At 27.6% G+C, this 22,684-nt stretch overlaps 1 protein-coding gene across 2 annotated transcripts; it reads left to right on the top strand.

The window, feature by feature from the left end:
- Positions 1-302: 302 nt before the first annotated feature.
- On the top strand, positions 303-21,915 carry LOC145194956 (echinoderm microtubule-associated protein-like 1). 2 transcript variants are annotated; one of them, XM_090069925.1, is made up of 23 exons: positions 303-564; positions 1,668-1,765; positions 6,353-6,639; positions 9,988-10,085; positions 10,248-10,455; positions 10,587-10,944; positions 11,056-11,577; positions 11,705-11,822; positions 12,630-12,767; positions 12,906-12,969; positions 13,600-13,707; positions 13,809-13,928; positions 14,079-14,213; positions 14,297-14,566; positions 14,730-14,876; positions 15,068-15,202; positions 15,321-15,388; positions 15,649-15,737; positions 16,083-16,174; positions 16,474-16,561; positions 20,376-20,462; positions 21,235-21,359; positions 21,588-21,915. In XM_090069925.1, exons 1-23 carry the CDS (start codon positions 464-466, stop codon positions 21,729-21,731), a joined length of 3,600 nt encoding a protein of 1,199 aa, XP_089926051.1. In that variant the 5' UTR covers positions 303-463; the 3' UTR covers positions 21,732-21,915. The 2 variants fall into 2 exon arrangements, 1 of the variants encoding a protein (XP_089926051.1); XR_016446108.1 differs by lacking the exons at positions 14,079-14,213; positions 14,297-14,566; positions 14,730-14,876; ... (6 more) ...; positions 21,235-21,359; positions 21,588-21,915 and having other exon boundaries at positions 12,630-12,759; positions 13,809-13,860.
- The last annotated feature ends 769 nt before the right edge of the window (positions 21,916-22,684 follow it).

Raw genomic sequence — 22,684 nt, 5'->3', positions numbered from 1 at the left:
ACCAGAAATGTCAGCTTGATTTGAAAGTCCTACTATTTATTTTATGGTTTACAAAGAAATTTCTTTTGCTTTGAAAAATAAAGGCTAAGAGCAAAGTATTTTTTGTGACATATTTTGTACCACTGTAAGATTGCTCTTTAAACTCTTAAAAATTTATATTTTTTATTTTAAATAATTTGAAAAAATAAAAAAGTATATAAAATATTATTTATTTGCTTCTAACAATTATGTTTCATGACATTTTTAAGCGTAAAAACAAGAAAATAATGTAAATAGATTTTTATTACTACTACTTGATAATCATAATCTACTATTACTACTATTATAATTTCTACTTCTTTTAATATTAATAGAAAAAATATTTAGGTTTATTTCCCTGAAGAAAGAAGTCAAATATATGCAAAACACTTAATACCTTGTCAAAAGTTGAAATGTTAAAAGATAATATGAAAATTAAACTTACATGCATTCTCAATGGAAAACAAAGATTGTAGGAGGAAAGTTGGTTACAGTTCCAATCCATCCTCAAAGTGCTCCTGCCAAACAAGACCAAGCAGAAATTTGGTATGATAGAAACTAAATTTAAAAAAGCAAAAGTTTTGAAATATTATAAAAGTAATATCTAATATAAATTGCAATGATTTATATAATGGTTTATTCCAAAATAACCTGCAGACAGCTTCTTTGAGTGTTTTTATTATATTTTCTAAGATAAATAAGTAAATTGGAGCATTGAGGGCAGTTTTATGTTTATAAACAAAAACTGGATATATAGTAACATCTACTTATTTTTAAAAAATGTTATGAAGGTAAAAAAAAACTTTCTCTATAATACTCAAACCTAATGGTCCTGATTCATCTCAAATATTAATCTTACTATGTTGCATTTAAGAGAATATTAGATGTTGTAGTCCAAAGTAGAGTTAAGTATTATGTCATCATAAACATTTTTAGCCATCTGCTTCTGCATTACTTAAGCCTTGTATGATGTTGCAGACTCTTAAAACACTTAATGTCTTCCATTTCATAAATGGCCTTGGGCTTAACAATTGTTTACTTAATGCAATCAGCTGTGTTAACTCACTTTTTTCTACAAAGTCTTTAAGGTATCATGTGTCTTTCTTTGCTGGCAAAAAAAAAAAAAACCGTGACAGTTGTAGAATATTTTTATATGTATCTCTTAGAGCTTCAGAAAGTTCTGCACATAAACATCTGCCATTTTTTAGTTTTAATAACTTTTTGATCATGGCTAATCAAAATTTTATAAAAAATAAATCTTATCTTGTTCTGCAGGATTTTTAAGATTAAGTCTTTACATCTGATTAATTGATTTTCTTTTCAGGTGTTCTGATGGTATCAGAGTTTTTGTAATACTTTTTAAGTTTTTAAACTTGTGATATGTTCTTATCTATGCTTTTCCACTCCTTCAAACTTGGTTGAAAAATTTTCTAATAATTTCTAAATAAAAAATATTTTAGCAATTATCTGTATATTACTATGCTCACCCATCACAATATGTCTCTTTGTTTTTTGAGCTGAAGGTCTGCCATTATTAGTTCAGTTGCAAAATGATACAATGACCTCATATTACACACTATATTTTTTAGTTTCAGGATTCATAATATCTTGCAAAATTGCTAAAAATCACAATCATGATTATGTTTTAGGATCACTAAAGCATCTAGTGCTAATAATCGCATTGAAGCACACCGTAACAAACAGCGGGCACTTCAACAGTTACACACATCTGTTCTTTCTCCACAAGGTAAGATATATTAATTTTAAAAATTTGTATCAAATAGATATTTGTGGGACATAATTAACTTAATACATATTTAAAACAACAATCAGTTTTTAAAACTTTTTTTAGTTCATTTTCAAAAATATTTGGATATTTAGAGTGTTTTTAACCTTATGATTGTTTTTCACTACTTAGAAGCTTATCAATAACATATTTTCTCTACTTAGAAGCTTATCAATAACATATTTTCACTACTTAGAAGCTTATCAATAACATTTTTTCACTACTTGGAAGCTTATCAATATTTTGTCTGCTTGATTAACTTCCTATTAACAAAATATATTTAAACTCTGCCTTTTGCTAGAGCTTACAATCTCTTTTCATGCTCTGGTTGTTTGGCATAACTAAAAAATATTCTCCAATATCAAACTTAAAATATTGTTGTGAAGTAAGAAATACAATGTTTTATCAAAATGAACAAATATATGCATGAGGTGTGCAGCTTCCTATTTATTTAATGAAAATCTTTTCTTTTGTTATATAGACTTTTAGAAGGGACAAGCTTGATTAAGTTGAAATTTTGCTTATTTTTCAATATTTTTGCTGCTATGTAAGAGTCTTGCACACCTTAAAAGTTTTTTTCTCCAACAAATCAACAAGTCATTGTAAATATTATCAAAACAGGCTCCTTTGAATAAAATTTTCTTTTTTTTCCTCTGATAAATAAACAGGTGAAAAAAATTAAAGAAAAGATATCTATTAAGAATTTCTATTTTATATACAGTTATTAAGTTATAAAATATGCAAAAAAGAAATACCTATGCTGATATTATGAACTGAAAAAAAAAAAAAATGTATATTAAAAAATCTTAGACAATCCTTGTAGTTGCATCCCTAACATCCGCATCCTTGTTTCTTTTCCTTTATCCAGTAGTAATAAAAATAACTTAAAAGCACTTGTGAAAAAAAAAATACTCTGGTAATTTTCCTCTGAGTGCACCTTGTTTAAGGACTCCTTCTTAACAAACCTTTTACTACAGTTATTTACAACATTAAGATTCTTGATATTAGCTTCAAAGAATCATTAGAATTTATTGATATTTCAGTATTCATGAGAGATCTTTGTCCACTGATAGTCTGCTTATGACTGTCCAAAAATACTGAATATGACCCTGGATTTTTCAGGATTTTTTCAATAAATTAGGGCCTAAACACCATATAGATTTAAAAGATATAAACAATAATTTTAATATAGTTTAAAAATGAATTAACCAACTTTAGTTTATATTCCTCAACATTTTTATGGAATGGCTAAATTTTGTGCAAATATCTAGTTAAAAAATATCTAGTTAAAAAAATATCTACTTAAAAAAAAATCTACTTAAAAAAAATCTACTTAAAAAAATATCTGCTTAAAAAAAATCTAGTTAAAAAAATGGCATCCTTTTTTTATAAAGTGGTCTAACAAAAACCAGTCATGTTTTTTACCATATCCTGTTTCAATTCCATGACATAAAATAGTGTAGGATCTTCACAAGCTTTTTTAATGAAATTACAGGTGTTTTGGAATTGATGAGAGCTATATATGAAAGTCTATTATCTAATCAAGTCAAATTTTTTTTCTGCGATGTATAAGAAAATCCATTAAATGAATTAATTTGTAGTCCTTGTTTGACTTGAACATAAATCATAGTATAACTCCATTAGTCTTACTTTTAAAAATTTTTGATGATAAAAAGCAAGCATGATTCAATTTTTTTTTCACTTTGAGCTTAGAACCTTACATCTCATTTCCTAATATAAAATATGGTGGGATAAGATTCACATAATTTATCATCTAGATATTTAATTTTGTGTAACTTTATGTACCTTGTTCTGAACCTGATGGATTTTTTGTCCATCTAAGACCAACTAGATTCAATCAGATTCAAATCTGGTGATTGAGCTGGCTATTGGATTTAATTTATTTCATTTTCTTCCATACAAGCCTTGGCTGCACATTTTAATTCATTTTAATCAATGAGAATGTCTGCTGAAGTCATGCAATTCTCTAGTGTCTCTATGTAAGTGTGTTGGTTGATTCAACCTGTATAGGTATTACACAAACCTACTCTGTGTGTGTATATATATAAATATGGAATGTATATATTGAATATATATAAAGCATTAAAAATTTGTCAGTATATATATTTATGCTAAAATACCTGCAACAACGGCTAGCCAATTATACTTCTTTTTATTGCAAGTGGTGGTGTCAAAAGTCTCAACTTAAGCTTTATTTTTTAATCCATAGACTTCAACTAGATTCTGCATAGCAATACTTTGAAATTTGCCTGAACCCAAACCTGAAATTCTTAGAACATAAATTTTTTCAGGCATTCTAGTCATTCTGTTAGTTGTTCAAAGGTAAATTGATCTCCTTTTGTAAGTTCTTTTACAATTTAGCCATCAATGGGAATTTGAATAAAGTATACAGGCCTTTTTTACATATCCTGTCCTTTTATTCAATTTTTTAAAATTAAGATTGCTCTTTTTTCTCCTGTACTTTCTTGTCATTTTGAATGATAGCAGTTATAACATAAAAAAAAAATTAGTCTAACTTGTATACATTGGCCTTAGTTGCGCCATGTAGAGGCTGTATAACATAAGTTTACTACAGTAAATTCGAGAGAAAAAAGTACTTCCTTTCACAAAACTATAGCTACTGAAACATGTGTCACTGGCCTCTTAGTCTCAGCTTTGCAACCAAAAAATGTTTTCAAGTCATCAACCTTCAGGTAAGGTCATACACATGGTTTAATAAGTAAATCTACAATATGCCACGTTTTAACAAAATTAAGTTGATAGAGTTTTATGTTTATTCGTACTAACATAAGCTTTAGATATATGATTGACTCATATCCTCTTTTATCCAGGATGCAGCAAGATTTGAGTGCATAAGATATTTTTAAATATTAACAAAGCTATCAAAAGTTGAGCAAAATTTTAACTTTACCAAGCTTTTGCCAACCCTTCCAATAACCCAGCAGAAGAAAAATTCTTATTTCAGGATAAGGTTTCAAGGTAATATAAAAGAATAAAGGAAGTTTGCTTTTTTAAGCTCTGGACAAAATTCAGTGATCATACTAGGATTATATAATGTGATTAAGTATTAAAGAAATGTATTGGCTCAATATTTGGATTGGAATATCTGAAATTATTATTTTTCTGTAGTTCTTATGACCAATCTCTACAACATCTTTACAATTTCTCCTTTAAAATACAAGAGGAAAATTGTAAGCAAGTAGTGAAGGCCCTTCATGGAAGTATTACCTCCAGCAACATTACAAAGACATTTAATATATCTGGTAAATTGGCTTACAATATCAAAAAAATGTCTGAGTGATGGTAATGCCAAAAGAAACCCAGAAGCAAAAGTTAAGTGTCCAGTTGCTACCAAAGCCTTTGTGACAAATCTTAAGACCAGCATCAAGAGTAACACCATCAAGACCATGAAAACAATTGCTGAAGATGTGTCAGAGAAGACTGTCATAAGACATGTGTCAGAGGCTGTCATAATGGTTGTCAAAGATTGTATTGAAAACAAATCTTGAGTTAGAAAAATGAGTTCTCAACAAAAAACTCCAGTCATTTTCTCAGATAAGAAGACCTTGACTCATCCTCTACCTTGAGGATGTCCCTGATGACATCAAAACAATCAGTTAGACAAAACACTCTAACCAGGTTATGATCTTTTATTTGGTTACTTCAAACAGCCCTAAAATCCCTCCTGTGTTTCTACCATCAAGCTTCAGGACAGGTGCAAAAAAGTTGTAGAGAACATTCTTCAACCTTTTGTTATTCCCTGGATGCAAGCCAACTTTAGTGATAATGAAAACTTTGTCACAGCAAACTTGGCTCAGAGACAATACCAAATTCTGGCCTAAAGATATTTAATCTTCTAGTTTCCCTGACTTTAATTTATTGATTTTTTTTTGGGGGGGGGGGGGGGTTCAATTCTAAGCAGGGACTTGTATCAAACAACACCTAAACTTGAATGAGTTTTAACACTTCATCAAGAAGTCTTGAACATCTAGCATACCTGCAAGAGTTTAAGGCTGTGATTGAGGTTTAAGAAAGAGCAACTTTACCTGTTACTATAAGTACTATTAAATAAATTTTTGTCCATATTCAATTTACAGTCTTTAAAGTCATTTAAACACTGTTTGCTTGTTAATCAGTAAATTAATGCACCAGATGGGGTGGTTTGTTGTAAAAAAGAATAATATCCTGACCAATCATTAACTGCAAAATTAATAATAGTCAATAACCATTACATGTTTTGAGCTAAAACATTTTCTGTTTTATATTGAACGTACCTTAACAGTCATAACTCTTTAAACAAAAAGAGCTACAATATTATTTGTCATATCTGAGTATTAAATATTAACATTTAATATTAGTATTTAGTATTAATTTGAATATTAACAATAAGTTTTGAATATTGCTAATAAATATTGAACTTTAAATATTAATATTAATATCAAATATTAAATGTTTAGATAAGTATTAAGAGCAAATGTGAATACTACAAGCTGTTTTATAGCTTTTTTGTTATTTGTTGTTTTTTAGATTATTACTTGACCAATGTCTCAAGCTCACATCAATCAAATCTTTTTCTTGCACAAAACATTTATGACTCAAATCAAGCTAAGAATGAGATCGCTGGTTTGCGAAACACACAGAAATCACCTTCCATTCACTCGTCATTGAGTGCTGTTTTGCCACCTGGTTTACGATCAGAGCTTCAGTTTGAATTAAGGTTGTTAACTTATTCAAATCATTCTAACATAAATTATCTTCATAACATCCTTAGAACCATGGACAAGTCTCAGACAAGGCATCTTTATTCAGAAGAGGTATTTTTTTTAAATCTTTTTTTAGTAATTGTTTTGTTGCTCTATGTAATTCTATTAAGTTTATATTACATAGTAAGAAACTTAAATACTTAATTCAGTTATAATAGTAGTTGCATTAATACTGTACAAGAATAATAGTAAATGGTGGGTTGATTGTAAAGTATTAGGAATGAAAACTTTTATTAAGGAAAAAATCTTTGTCATATGTAATCTCTATTTCAACACCATGATCTTTTGGTAAGAATTCAACAGTTTAGCAGATAATGACAGTTCCACAGCATTCAATGCTAGCAGAACTCCACATTCTTTTGACTTGTTTTTCTTCCAAAACACCAAACATTCTGTTTTTTTGAAAATGAGCTCAATAGATGACAATCAACTTCCACATTTATTAATCATACAGAAACAATAAACTAAAGCATAAGTGTAAAGGTCATTGGTAAATAATTTTGTTGTGGCCAATATATGGGTGGTAGCCAGTAGCTGGACAAATTGCCCTATTTCTATTTCTAGGATAATTTTATACAGTTAGGTCATTATTCATTATTCAGGTTTTTTTGAGGTCATTATTCATTATTCATAATTTTCTTAGTTGCATATCAGTCATGTTTGAAAGGTTTTTTTATTTGCACATCATAATTAAAAACTTCTTAACAATATGATTTTCATTATTTAATAATAAAAAAATATTATCAAATGTTGACTTTGTCAGCTCTTCAAAAGCTAAATTAGGGCTTGGAGAAAACAGGAGAATTTCAAAAGACCGGTTTTCGGTTTTTTTTAATTGTAAAACCGGTTAACCGGTTTTACACCAGTTTTTATATTACAAAAATGAACTTTTATAATTGATATAAAAATCCAATATAATCTACCGAAATTATATACTGGAATTGGATTTGTAAACTAAAGAAAACAAAAAAGTCTAAAAAAAAAGAAATTTAGCAAAACCATTTTTTTTTAGCAATAAGAATATTTTAAAGTAGCACAGTAAAAAGCACACATAATAAAGTAACTGTCACTTGAAATTTTTTTTTTTTAAATAAAGTAATATTTTAGGAGGACTAGTGCATCCAACAGATCAAATTTCATTGAAGAATGTAATTTTGTATAGAAATTACCGGGGATTGAAAAAACTCTCTTGCTTTCTGTTGATGTAGGTTGGATCAATTCCAGAGCATTTAATAAGTTTTGGAAGTTGTAGATTTTGTCTTAGTGATACTAAACGTTTTTAGTTTATTTTAAAAGAATGAAACAAAACTGTTTTTGTTTGCCTTTCCACATGCTTTTGGAACCTGCAACACTTCAGATATTGATTGCTGCAGTTGCTGCACTAAAGATGGCGATCCTGATGCTGTTGCTACCAGTTTACTATAGAATAATGTAAAAATATGCTACAATTTATAATTTTTAAAGTAATACAAAAGTTAGCATTTCTTAGCATTACAAAAACAAATTTATTAACAACAAACTTGTTTTTCTTTTTTCATTTTTTTTAATTTGAGATTGTTATCACAATTTGAATAAGAAAATTTATCAAAAAGAGAGGAAAGCAAAATACTTCCAGTTAGTAGTACTGATTTTTGTTGGATTGTTTTGTTTTGATTATTATAAATATTATGAAATTTATATATTGTTAAAATATTTTGTCAATCTGTAATACATTTAAAATTGGTAGAAAAATATAGAAATAAATAAAAGTAAATGCGTTATCAAAGTACTTTTTAAAATTCAGTATACTCACAATCTTTGTATTTTCAATATCAATTGATAACTTGTCAAAACAAAAAATCTGTAAATCTGGTAGTTACTTAATACCAGTAGAAAATTCAAAGCATTTATTAAAATATTTAATTAACAATCAGTTTTGCGGTTTTTTTCTTTTAAAAAAACTGGTTTTCGATTTCAGGAAAATTTCACAAAAAACCGGTCAACCGTTTGCAGTTTCCACCGGTTTCTGAGCCCTAAGCTAAATGAATTCTACATTAAACCCGAGTTGTTAAAGTAAAATGTCTTAAAAGTTTTCAGTTTTTTATAGGTAAATTTAAATTTAAATGCAAATGAAAATCTAAACTTATCAAGAAATCTAGTTGTATGACAAGTTATGAACCAATATTTCATAGCTGTGTGATTAAAATGGTATTCTTACAGACAAATGCAATAAAATGTTCCATTCAAATTTATGCAAATCAGGTTTGTATACTTTCAGCTCACTCAACATTCAACAAAATCTAAATAAATACAAATCAGTAAGAGTTATTTACATTTAATATAACGATTAATTTTTGTGACCCCTTCTAAGAAAAAAGCTTTGTTATATATTTATCAAACTCACTCAAAAAGTTAAGTGGTTAATATCAGTGCTAAAGTGGATTCTATAGCTTCCATCACATTTTTCAATACTTTCTGTTTTCAAGTATTCATAATACTTTCTGTGTTCAAGTATGCATAATACTTTCTGTGTTCAAGTGTTCATAATACTTTCTGTTTTCAACTGTTTTCTGTTTTTAACAAAAGAAAGAAAAAATTTTGGGAAATCTTTTTGCATATTTTGGTCTCAAATTTAATTTTCCTGTTAAAATACTTGTAAAAAGATTCTGAAAATCATAATTATAGGTCTTGAATAAAAATGATGTCTTTTAGTAATTCTCTTGCAAATTGAATCTTTTGGTGGATAATCTGTATTAATGAATTATATAAGGTCACTGAGAAATTTATTTAGATTGTAGTTAAATGTTCAAATGATGGATATTTTAGGTCAAAATTTTAGATTTGTGTTAAAATTTTATGAATTTTAGGCAGATAGTAATGATAAGAAAAAACTTTAAAGATGAATATTTTTATTAATCAATTCAGTAAAGAAGTTTTTTTAAAATAACTTTTTAAGGAACCCTTATAGTTGTCCTTAAAATCAATTAAAGATCAAAACATGCTGGAAATAAAATTTTAAAAAATTTAACGTTTAAAATTTATTTTTTGAAAATTTATAAAGCATGACATTGAATGTAAACTTATATTATATATGTAATGCAAGTAATTGCTTAGACAATATATCAGTTCCAATTTAATTATTTTTCCCAATATTTTTTGAGCAAATTTTCCAAATAGGATTTGTAGTCAATATAAAGTCTTGTTCTGGTTGGTAGAAAAATATCTTTACCTAATCTTTTATAATAGGTTCAACCATTTTTAGTGATTTTTTTCTATATAATTTTCCGATGGAGTTGGAAAACACTACTCTTATTTTCATCAAATCAATATTTATCTATATATTTCTGCTATTTATGACAATGTAATACTTAACCATGGAGCATTGAAAAATTTAAGTTAATATAAATGCCAACTTTTAAGATTTTAGAAGAACTAGAATCATTGAACAGCGGCTTAAATTTAGCTATCTTCTTTGAGACAATGCAATACTGTAATCTTCAATCTGATGGTCTTGTTAAGTAAGCATTGTTTGTATTTATTATCATTATTTTTTTTTTACAAATGTTAAGTTTAGTCTTACAAAATATATTGTATATATTTTGAAAAACTAAATGTTATATATCTTTTCATTAATTTCATTTGATTTCCTGCTGATTTTTTATGTTTTGTTCTTACTTTAGTTATGAGATATTTATGAGAATGTTGTCTGAATTGCAGCCTACAATTTTACCTCCTGTAGATTTAAACTCTTCCCAAAGAACCTTACCTAATAACATGAAAATGTTTTGCAAGTTACCAGATAGTTTATCTCATAAAAATGTTTTATCAAGTCAACAGTTGGAGGACATTGGTGCATTAAAGATACCTTTGAACCAGTTTGAAACAAATGTAAGTTTTTTTGAAGAAATGGTCAGTGATGTTTAAAAAAATTATATTTTTTTGAACTTATAAATTTTTTTTTTTTTTTATTTAAAAAAAACAGCTGTGAAAATGCTTTTTTTTTTCTTCTTATTTTTAAGGTTCATTACAGAAACCCTGCACAAAAAAGTGAGCCAAGTGCTATGGCTTTTCCTAAGAGTTCGCAGACTTATTCACTGGAAAGTAATTCTCCTTGTGACAGTTCTAAAAAATGCAAGCAAAAAAAAAAACTATCATCCTCAAGTACTTTTTATGATAGGTCAAATAGAAAACACTGGATAAAAGATGATAAAATGTTAAAGAAACTTGAATGTGCTGGCAATCGATGCTGGTGGAAAGATAGTCCAAGTGATGAGCCAAATACTAAGACTCGTAAAGACTGGACTAAATCAGAGAGAATCAAAACAATGAAAGGAAAAAAACGAAGAGAGCTGATTTTCATACAGATAAACAACAACGGTTTCAATTATAATTTTTAATTTTCACCTTCTTTTAATGAATAGATATATTAAAGAAAGTAAATAGATGTATTAAAAGTATAGATGTCTTTTACAGAGTTTTATTTATTAGAGAAAAAAACATACACCAAAGAAAAAAGTCATTCTGATTCTGAATGCCAATACACCTCTGACATCAATAGTGGTCTGTACACAACAACTGATGTGGAGATTACAACGAGCAGTTTAAGCAACAAAAAGTCAAATGCAGTTAACACAAAAACTGAAAAGTCAAAAGTAAAAATTACTTCAGAGAATAAAACAAGTTCTGAGCAAATCTTAGTTTCAAATGTTTCTGAACCATTGCCAATTACTTCATCTTTTGATGTTCTGTCAGTAAGAGAAGAGAAGGCAGTTGTATTGGAAGTAAAAGAGGAGGTGGAAGAAAAAAAAACTTTCAACATTCCTATCATCCCTAATGCAATAATAAAAACACATTCAAATGTAACGATAAATTCAGATGAAAATACTAAAGATAAAATTTGCCATAGTGAAGTTTCACAAGTTATTGAAAACACAAGTGTTTCTAAAAGTCATCCAGAAGCTCCACTTAATCAAAATAAGAAGGATAGTGTTAACATAATCCTGGAACCAAGTTTGTATAATTGCTTGTATTTAATTTAATCAAGTTTACTTGTTAATAAGAGTTGCTAAGTATTAGCACATTATGTACTCCACAAATAAACTCTCAGTAAATTTATAAATGTTCTTTTTTTTTTTAGTAAAAGTTGAAATAAAAGGAACATCTTATTCTCTATATCCATCATTAAAACTGCAATCATCAGATGCAAATCTTATACAGCAATCTAAAAAAAGAAAAAGATTAACCCTAGAATGGATGTAAAAGATCTTTCTTTCTTTTTTTTGTTCAATGCACAAATTGATTAACTCCATAAAGCTAAAAATGTGATAAAACAATTTAGATTGTTTTTTAAAATTCCCTTTATAGTATTAAAAAAAATTTATTGTTTAATGCTTTTAATCTTTATTATTCAGCAAAGTTATTATAAATATGAAACGTTACGACTACACTAAGTGTTCTGACACTTAAATTTAAAATTTTTCAAAAAATTGGAGTTAATTGATTTGTGCACTGATGTTTTCACTTATGAGGAGCTCACTTATATGCTTCTTCTGCATAAATGCTTTTGAATGTTAAACTTATGTGCATTATAGAAAACTTTATATTCTTCACTGCATATTTTATTTTAGCATCAAGATTTTTTTTTTGTGACAGCTTTTTTTCTAGAAACAGAATTTTAATTCAAAATTGATTTTTAATTCAGAACTTTTTCTCAAAAAACTGTTGACATGCTTTACACAAGTTATCGAGCATCAGGTTGCAGAAAAAATTATGTTAAGAAAGGGTAGCGATTGCAAATATGCAATAATTACCTTTTTTTAACAATTTTTTCTTACAATTTCCCATTAAAAATCTAATAAGATTTATAAATACCCCATTTTCATGGACTTTATTGTTGTTTTTTACTTTTTAAAATTAAAAATTTTTTTGCATGGAACATTCTTGCAAGTAAAACAAAAAAATTCTTGCAAGTAAAACTTTCATTTTTTATAATTAAGCATTTTACTGTTTTTTTTTTTTTTTTAAATATTCTCCATAGTTTCCAACTTTCCCTTGAATTTTAGATATGGCTTTAGTGGTATAGACATTCATATAACACCCCTTAACAAGCTGTTGTTTGCTGTTCGTTCAATTGTTGTTCTTATGGATCCTGAAAAACTGACCCAAGTTTATTATCGGAATCATACTCATAAAGTAACTTGGTGCTTAAAACAAAATTGTTTTTAAGCTTTTTTTTAATTAAAGGAAAGTTTAAATAATTTAAAATGTTATTTTTTTATAATTGACATTTTGATGATTTTTTATAATTAATATGCAGACAATCTCTATGCTTGTTTTAGTCTGTGTGTTGAAAAAAATCTTGTTGCAAGCGCACAAGATATAAAGACTGAAGGTATTCATAAGGTGATTATACAGTTAAAACTTTTTTTAACTTTTCTTCTAGCAATCATTTACCTTATTACTGGCCGGAAGAAATTTAACTCCAATTATCTTATTACATTTAGTGATTGTGTTGCTCTACCCCAATATTTGTATCTTATTTTTATATAATTTTTTGTAAGTGGGGAAAGCAGTTTACAGGTCTCTTAAACTTTGTTTAAGATCTTATATTTCATGAAAAATTTTTCTATTGATGAAAGCAAAATATTTTATTTACTTGTCCTTATTTAAATTAGCTGACATGTGGTTAAATTGAATTTTCAAGTTTAAAATCGTATGATTAGAAATGTGTAATTGCTGCTCATGAACGAAATGATAACATCTCCTCAAATATTTTTATGCATAAATATTTTTATGAAAAAGATCTTTTTAATGAAAATATGTAAGCTTGAAAAAAATGACTTTGCAATATATTTTACTTAAATATTTGTAAATCTACATATATATTTGTAATATGACATATATTTTAGTAATACATGTATATTTGTAATATTGTATATATATTTGTAAATTACATATCTTAGCAAGGTATGGATATTATAATTACTGTAATTGAATGTAAACGTAATCCAATAAAAAATGTTTTTTTTATAGGGAGTGATTTATATATGGGATTCTGTGAAGTTAACAACTGATTTTAAAATTCATACACAAAGCACAGTTTCTGCAATAAGTTTTCTTAAACCTGAAAAATTTAGCCATGTAAGTGAGAGTATATATTTTATATAATGTTGATGTGAAGCATACTTCAATTTTGTAAATTTTTTCTTTACTAAAGTTATATATATATATTTAAATTATAGTCATCATCATCTCTAATCAGCTACATTGCTACAGTCCAAGAAAATAAAGAAAGCCACAATAAACAAATTCATGTGTATAATATTAAAACAGCAGAGACTGTCTATAAAATGGAGCTCAAAGTTTGTCTTTTTTTTTTTTTTTTTTTTTTTTTTTTTTACAAACATGGCTAAATAAATTTGCACAGCAAAAAGTAATTTTCCTGATTTTATGTAGATTATTAAAGTTAATGTTTAAGAGCTTTGAGTTTAAAAAAAGCTCTTTTAAAATAGGGTTCTGGCTCTGTTCTAATTGCTTCATCTCCTACCAACTCATCATTTGTTATTTATGGAAGTGGAGCACTTATTGTATTTTTTACTAAAGTTGCTGGAGAATGTTGTTGGAGTATGAATGTTGGAGGTTTCAATGTGGGTTGGTTTATTGTAATTTTTATATTGCAGACTTAAATTTTTATAATGAATTCTAACAAATTTTCAAATATCTTATACAGGGTTTTGCAACTGGAAGAAGTTTAACTGCTGCAGCATACACAAATGATGAGGATTTTTTAATTGGTGATTCACTTGGGAACATTTATGAATCAGAAGCTAGTTCAAGGTTGAAAGACAAGTTTATTGTAACTTGCTTCATTAAAGATGCGCATGCCGGCCCAATTTCATCCCTCATTTCCACAAAACAAGATCACTTTATTACTGGATCTTGTAAAGATTTAGAAATTAAGTTATGGGATAAAAACAAAAATCAAGTTTGTCTCTTAAAGGTAGCTAAGGTTCTTATAAGAAATAGAAAATGTTTGTAATTCATGTAATAAAGTGATTGATATTTTTAAAAAGAAATTCCGTATATGCTCAATTTTTTAAAATTGATCATTTGCTTGAGTGAAGAAAGAACTTCTTTTTAAAAATATTAAAAGTTTTCTTTAGATGGTTGAATCATGTGTTGGTTGCTTAGCTTTTTCCCTGTTAGAGAATCTCTTATATGTTGTTACATCAGGCAATTCAATTATTAGTTTGTTTGTTAACCTTCCACCGAATGAAGTAAAGTCAATTAACAAAAGTATTTTGTCTGAGGTAAATTGGCAAATATATATATATATATATATATATATATATATATATATATATATATATATATATATATATATATATATATATATATATATATATATATATATACATATGATAATTATATGATAATTATACAATATTTGTTATGCCACTTTTAGACAAAGCTTAATCATGTAATACTTTAAACACTTTAGGGTCATGCAGATGAAATAGTCAGCATATGCCCACATGCATCCTATAGTGAAATCTGCTTTACACTCTCCTCTGATGGATTTGTAAATATGTATAATGCTGACAATAAATCTCTCATCTGGTCCTATTTGTTGAAAGTAAGATTAACTCATTTAAACTTTTGGTTTCAACTAAATTTTAATGAATTATAACAAGATTGCATAAAAGATTTCCTGTAAATTTATTGTTAATGTAAAAGTTCTAGTTGCTTTATAGGGTAATGGTAGCTATTTGACTCTTCATCCTTGTAAGGATCTATTATTTGTTGGATGTCTTAACGGAAGGTAAAACTTTTCTGGATTGTTTTACCAGTTTGCTGAGTATTCTTTCTCTAATTTGTTCCTTAATGAAGTAGTTTTTCTAAAATATTGAATATTGTTAATAAAAATTTTAGAAGTATTATAAATTTAAAAAAAAGAATTAAAATTTTTTAAACCTATAATATTTCTAACATTTTTTTAATATTATTATCTTACATCAATTCCTTATATTTGTATTTACTTTTATTCCTTATATCTGTGTTTCTTTTTGTTTTATTTTTTAGCATTCATGTGCTGGATTCCAGTTTTGGCAGCTTTATTGAGAAATTTAAAAACGAAAGTTCTTCAGTGACTTGCTTACAATTTGCAAAAGGTGAAATCCTTTTTCAGTACACTTACTCATAAAACAGGTTATATCCTACTGCTTACCAAATGGTAGACTTCTAAATTAAAAAGAATCATAAAATGGTAAAGTTTTCAACAAAGATAAGTAAAATTAAAGTTCTATAGAAATAGAATTTAATGGTGTTATCTACCTGCATCTTCATTGTATTAAGATAAAGTTTTCTATGAACAGTTTTATTTTGTTTATTAAAGAGAAATTTTAACAAAACAATCATAATGATCATAAAGATAAAAATACAGAAAAACCTTTTTTTTTTTTTATTTAAAATTTTTTACATGATAAAGTTGAAGTTAGATGTCATCTATTTTTTAGATGGTTCTTACTTGGCATCTGGCCATATGAATGGCAATATCATTCTTTACCATTATGATTTGTACGAGAATTATGTTGTTCATCGAGCAACGGTATTTACAACATTGATTTTGAACTTCTAATTGGAAAGTAAAAATAAAAGTTTTAGTCATTTTATTACTTACATGTTCATAAATAAATTAAAAACAGAAGCTTTCTCTAGGCTTGCGCAAGAATAATTTTACACAGAGTTTTACAGAACATAAATCTATTCAAAGTTTGACATAACATCTGTTAAAAATGGTGCTAAAAATATTTGCAACAAAAAAAAGTTCATAAAGTATTAATTAAAACTAATTTTTATACTTTAAAATTATTGAACTTAGAAAAAATATCAAATATTATTTTTTAGGTGTCTGAAAATGCCATAGTATCTATTGATTGGTGCACAACAAAGAGTCTGCTACGTGTGCAGACTTGTTCATTGAGTATGATATACTGTAAGTTAGTGTAACTATTCTTTTAAAAATGATTTTTTTAAGTACCTATCCCTTCACCTATTTCTTTCCATACACACAATCTACCCCCACCCCACCCCAAAAATAAAAATAAATAAGTTAATCATATAAGGTGGTATCTTATAATGAATTTAGGTGTTTACAAGATCCATGGAAAATTTCAGGCTTAAAAATCTACAACTTTACATTTGAAGAAATGTAAAGTTTTAGATTTATGAGCCTACTTTATGAAAAACTGTTTTTTTCTCAAAAGAGTGTTTTGTATTTAACAACATAACTTGTGTATTGATGCTGGCAGTGTGTATTTTATGTGTTTATCATTTTTAGATTTTATTATGATTAACTTGAAACTCTAACAAACAAACAATTTCTCAATCTTACAGAGTAATTTGCCAAGCCAAAGAAGATCTTAAAAGATCAAAAACAAGCTTAAAAATCTCGTCAAATATTGACAATTAGTAACACTACAGGTTTTGGCAAAAAAAAAAGTTGAGAGTGGCTGTTATTATTGTCCAGGCGTTCCCAATACTCAACTTTTTGGCATTGTTCTTGTTGACAATGATAAATCAAGCACACAAATAAAAGCAATTCAAGAAGAATGAACTCTTTTTGATATCCTTTAATTTCTGTCCATTCTCAAAACTGCTACAAACACTAAATGGCTAAATAGTGTTTGCACACAATTAGAGAGGTAAGGAAAGCTATGAGATAATTAGCATGCAGTCATTATATCTATGAGCTTTATGTTAAAGTATTAAATATAATTTATTTTTGTTGATATCTCATACAAGAGTTAATTAAATATTTTAAAAATATTAAAAATAAGCCTTGTCAAGGTTCTTTTTCAACATTTTTGCAATACTATGGCTGTAAGGATGAAAACATTAAATCCAAATGAGCCATTGCTAGTGTCTGCTGTTGAGATACACTACTGACCAAAAGTTTGGAATCACTTAAAAGTATGTTTCCTTGTATTTTTGCATAAAATAATTATATTGCAGACAACAATAAAAAAATGAATATATTATTGTTAAAAATCTATTTCTTTTTGTAAACAATACATCTTGGTCAAGTGGATAGTTGCTACTAAATTTCATTTTCATCAAAAAAAATTTCCATATCTTTTAATAACTGCCAGAATATTTCTATAATCCTCAGACCAACATTTAATGAGCATCATTTCACAGTCATTAAGAGACTTTATTTCTCTGATTGTTTAATTGTATCTGAGGAGCAGTCAAATGTTTATTTCACTTAGAAATAAGTTTTAAGCATAAATCATCTGCCTTGGATGTTACTGAAGGCCTTTCTGATATTGGTAGCTCACTTGAGGTAACATGGATACAAAATCTCTTTATTGTCCCTTCAACTCCTTAAAAAAGTCAAATCATTCAAATAAAAAAGTAAGATAAAGATTAATAAGTATTAAAATGTCAAAAATTAACACTGAAATGTGCATAAAATATGATTTATTATATAGTACAATAATAACTGTTTGTCTTATATAATATTATTACAAAAGACTTATTTAGCTTCACCATAAAAATTTTCAAAAAAGTTTTAAAAATTATTTAAGAAGTGTTTAAACTACAGTAAATTATCGATTTTAATTAGTTTGAATAACTCACAGAATATATGCAATTAGAGTTATGGTTGGTTCCAAACTTTTGGTTGAGTGTAGTTGTTGTTAAACAATTAGTTATGTTTATTTCCGTATTTTATACAATTCAGTTTGTTAAAATCCCCTTAATGGGTGGTACTCCATTTCAAGATCTATATACATTGATGGTATGGTTCAACACATAAATAGAAGCCTTAATTAGAAGCCCTGTTAAGAAATGCTTCAACTCAATCCAGAATTATTTCTGGTATCTGATGAATTGTTGTACTCATGATGACTTACTGGAAAATGTAAAGTAGGGTGGGGTATAAAATACAAAAGTTGGAAAAAAAAGTTCATTATATAAGATACCATCTTACATCATCAAAATTTTTTTTTTATATAGGCACTCCTATGGTTGGTCCCAGCAGTCAAAATACAGATTATACCCAGTTTAAATCATGTTCTATATATATTTGGGAGGCTGTGTGTGTGTGGAGGAAGGTGGGGGGTGGGGGGTGTACATTTTTGTATTTTTATATTTTTGTTTAAAGAAAATTTATTTTAAGGTTTTCAATCAAGATTTTTTTCATCTGCTGTCTTAATTTTCAAAGTTTCAATAAAGTCTTGACCAAATTTAAACATTCTGCAATGTCATTTGCAACAAGAAAACCAGTGGCATAATTTTTAAATCTTATATAACCTGGAAATAAGTTCGAATATGATGAATTTATTTTCAAGTATTCTGTCTTTTGTAAATGTCATTTTAAACAAATTAAAGAAAAACCAGTTTTTAACAAAATCTTCAATATTTTTGTTATTTTTTTATTGTCAATAAGAATTTCAGAATTCAGTTTTCCCATCTTAGAACTGGCAGGTTTTGCTGTTTGAGCTAATTTATTTAATTGATCTACTGGTAAATACTTTTCAGCTAGGCATATAACAGCAAATCTTTCATTTAAATGTCAAGCATGTTTTTTAAGTGACTTCAGCACAGCTTCTTCTGGTTTAAAACTAAATTTGGAATATTTGTATCCTTTCATTACTAGCTTTAAGAACTAAGTCAATATGATAAAGTTATCTTTAATATTACACGCAGTTTTATTTATACTTGATTTTTTTCTCCCTTAAAATACATTACTTATAGATAATATCATCAATCCTTCCAGAACTGTTATTTATAAGATAAGCGAGTGTTGCACTCAGTTCAGTAGAACAAATTCCAAATCATGATCTTGCAGTATAAGCAAGATCTTTTCCAATGGACACTTTCTAATGGACACTTTCATTCTTAAAAATTTTATACTTGTTTCTGTTTTTGTTTCGCTTTTGTTTCGCTTTTTACGAGTGCTTTGTGAAATTTTATGATTGCCTATCATTTTTTGAACACACAATCCTTTCTAATAGTTAAGAAAATCTACATCTTCTTGTCTAGTTTTTAAATCTTTTTTTTTTTTGATTTTTATAATGATATCTTCACAATTTTTTCGACTTACATTAAATACCTCCTCCAGCCTTTTAGAAAATCTTTCTCTCTTTAAAACCATATTTTCACTTAAACGGTTTCTGTGTTAGTTTAAATCCATTCTCTTTCTTTCTAACTCAACAATCTTGTCTCTAATTGGCAAATGGAAGAATTCATTAAAAGTGTTTAGTAGAAACTTGTATTGATAATTTTTTAAAAAATCAATTTGAAATTGGATCTCAAAGTATTTGATCATTTCTCAAATGAAACTGAAATTTTCTATAAATCTTACTACCACCTATATTTATTACATAAGATGGCATTTTTTTTTACCGGTCCCAAATAACTACTACCTTAAGCCTTATTTTACATAAAAAACGACTTACAATCCCAAACAATAGGTCTTACCAGTGCATCTAGAAAGTGCAACTCTTAGCAGTGCATCTAGAGAGCTGAAAGTATTCATCTCATACTAGCATCTAAACTCACAATAAAAGACACTATGGTACGTTCAAATGTAATTTTCCTTTTTTTTTTTTTGACGGTCCCTAATATATTTATATATATGCAGTGTCTGGAATGTGTCCGTACCTTTCATATGTTTTAAGTCTGCTTTTTTTGTTTTCTTCTGATCCTTAAGACCTTCTAACGGGCCTGATTTTGTCGTAACACATAACTTTTGCAGTTAGTGATGAGCAATTTAATCCTAAAACACGTTATTTGTTTTATAGACAATATCAGTGAGAATTCTCTTACAAATACATTTCATTCCATCGATTGGGAGACTAATAACTGTTCAATATCTTACGAAACTTCAGGTAAATATCTTACGAAACTTCAGGTAAATTAGTAAACTTTTTAGAATCATCTATTTTTATGCAATTGCGTGCCATAAATTGAGGTGTTACTTTTATGTTACTTGTTGCATCAAAATTACCCTCACTCATAGAAAATTTGGAAAATTTACCAGACACCCCAAAACTCAGTTTTTTGATAGTAACAATCTTTATTGACAATGTAACAATAGAAAAAATAGTTAGACCTCAACATATCTACATTTAATTTATGGAATGATCAACAAGCGCGTTAAAAAAGTACACGGTGGTACACGGTGGTACGCAGTTAGAAACATTGAGGTCATCTCATGCTTTGATCAACTCTTTCTTCTACAAATCGATATTTTTGAGATGTTTTCATTGGAATTTTTCTCAAGATCGCTTCAAACCCCCGAATAATCCATCGTTTTTAAGATCCCGACTTGAGGGAACCATTCTTTAAAAGGAATCAAGTCTGGGATGTTCTGGGCTCACCAATCTTAAACAAAGTGAGCTTTGTTAGTTGGAGCATCATCCTGCTGAAAAATTCACTCAACGTCCAAAATGAGATTGGGCCGAAAATAAAATCTTCAAGATGTTCAATAATCGTTCAAAAAACTAAAACCTCTAGTGCGGGTGAAACTTTTGGCGCATCCTTTTGACGCATCCTGCATAATGTTTTACTAAAGTTTTAAAGATTTTTAAATTCAAGAGTTATAAATGGTTTTAAAGAAATTACATGTACGAAGAATATCATATCTAATTTTTGTTGCAGGTTTATGGAGCACAAAATCAAACACAGCAAAGAAGATGTGCGTTTCGCAAAATCACTTTGTAATAGCATTTTCAACAGACCAGCTATTGTGTTTGGCAACTTATCCGTATCTCTCTTGTGAAAAGGTAAATTGCACTAATTTTAGATGAAATTTGTTAAACCGACGAACTGTTCTCTTAGTTGGTAAATTCACCTTGCTTTGAAATAATACAAATATTTCAAAAGTACAATGTGTAAATAAATCTTAATAACTTTAAAAAAAATACAAATTGTAAGAAATGTTGCTTTCATTTTTTTTTTGTCTTGCATGATTGGGTATTTTTTAATATTAGTTTTTTTTTTATTAATCGAAGGGTGTCGCTCAAGCAAAATCACTTTATGGTTGCGGGCAAGTCAAACAAATAATGTTATCTTTTGATTGCAGTCGGTTATTCTTATGCTTTGATGATGGTTGCTTGTGGCAGTGGAGAATAACCACTTCCGACCTTGTCGTTTAAGTAATTCCTCGAAAATCTTTTAATTCCTGAGAAATCACTGAACGAGTAGTTTTTCGATCTGTCGATGAGTCTTGATATCGAAAATGTTTTTTCAACGATTTGTCATATAAAGTTTTTTTCAACGATTCGCTCAATTGCGACTTACGTGGATTAATGGAATTCGACTTACATGGGCTTTAATGGAATTTTTTTTAATTACTCGATATTGAGCAGATCGACTGGATGGCTTAACAACGGTTACCATGTGTTATTATTTCTTTTGATCAGCATTTTTATTGGAAATAATATTGAGATAGATGTTATAAATAAAACAATCATATAAGAAATAATTTATATACTTTTGGATTAGTTATTTTTATATCATATTTTTAATTGATAAAGTAAAATATTTTTATGTATTGAAACAGTGAAACAATTGTAATTAATAATGAAAATAAGTCGTTTTACACGAAATAAGTTGTTATACCTGTTCATATAATTATAAAAACTCTCCACTAGTTTTAACTCTACTGCAAATAAGAATTTTGTTTCAAATTCATCAAATGATTATAAATCTTTTCGTATTTAATTTATTTTTTATTTTAATTAAAAAAGCAGAAGATATGATTTGTTCAGTGTACTTATGTTAAAGCATAATTTATCTAAATTCAAAATAAATACTTAGAATTTAAAATATCTTATTTTTAGTTGTCAAATTTTTTAATTAACTGTATGCCAGATTAGTTGCGTAAATTGTACCTCAAGGCATGTCCTAAATTGTACCGACGCAACCATTCTGACCGCTAAAAAACGCTTGTAAAGTTTAACAAATTCCTTTTGAGATTCCAATTAGAAAAATATCCATACTTACAATACAAACTTTACCACTGAAACAAAAAAAGAAAGATTCCAGTATTACTCTTGTATTGACAAGCAGTCCTTAAAAAGATGCACTCTCTAGTTCAGTTTTACCA

The sequence above is a fragment of the Hydra viridissima genome, unplaced genomic scaffold (assembly GCF_058129835.1).
Source record: "Hydra viridissima isolate aposymbiotic clone 2 unplaced genomic scaffold, HvirCarnegie_v1 scaffold_13, whole genome shotgun sequence".
NCBI lineage: Eukaryota > Metazoa > Cnidaria > Hydrozoa > Anthoathecata > Hydridae > Hydra > Hydra viridissima.
The sequence above is the reverse complement of the archived record's forward strand: the minus strand, read 5'-3'. Positions and strand labels throughout refer to the sequence as shown.

Bases quoted from the DNA above. Each gene is read 5' to 3' on its own strand.
- LOC145194956 (XM_090069925.1), top strand. From the start codon at position 464: ATGCATTCTCAATGGAAAACAAAGATTGTAGGAGGAAAGTTGGTTACA. The intron at 6,640-9,987 runs GTATTTTTTTTA...CCAACTTTTAAG, and splicing joins GGCATCTTTATTCAGAAGAG to ATTTTAGAAGAACTAGAATC. The intron at 16,175-16,473 runs GTATTTACAACA...ATTATTTTTTAG, and splicing joins ATGTTGTTCATCGAGCAACG to GTGTCTGAAAATGCCATAGT.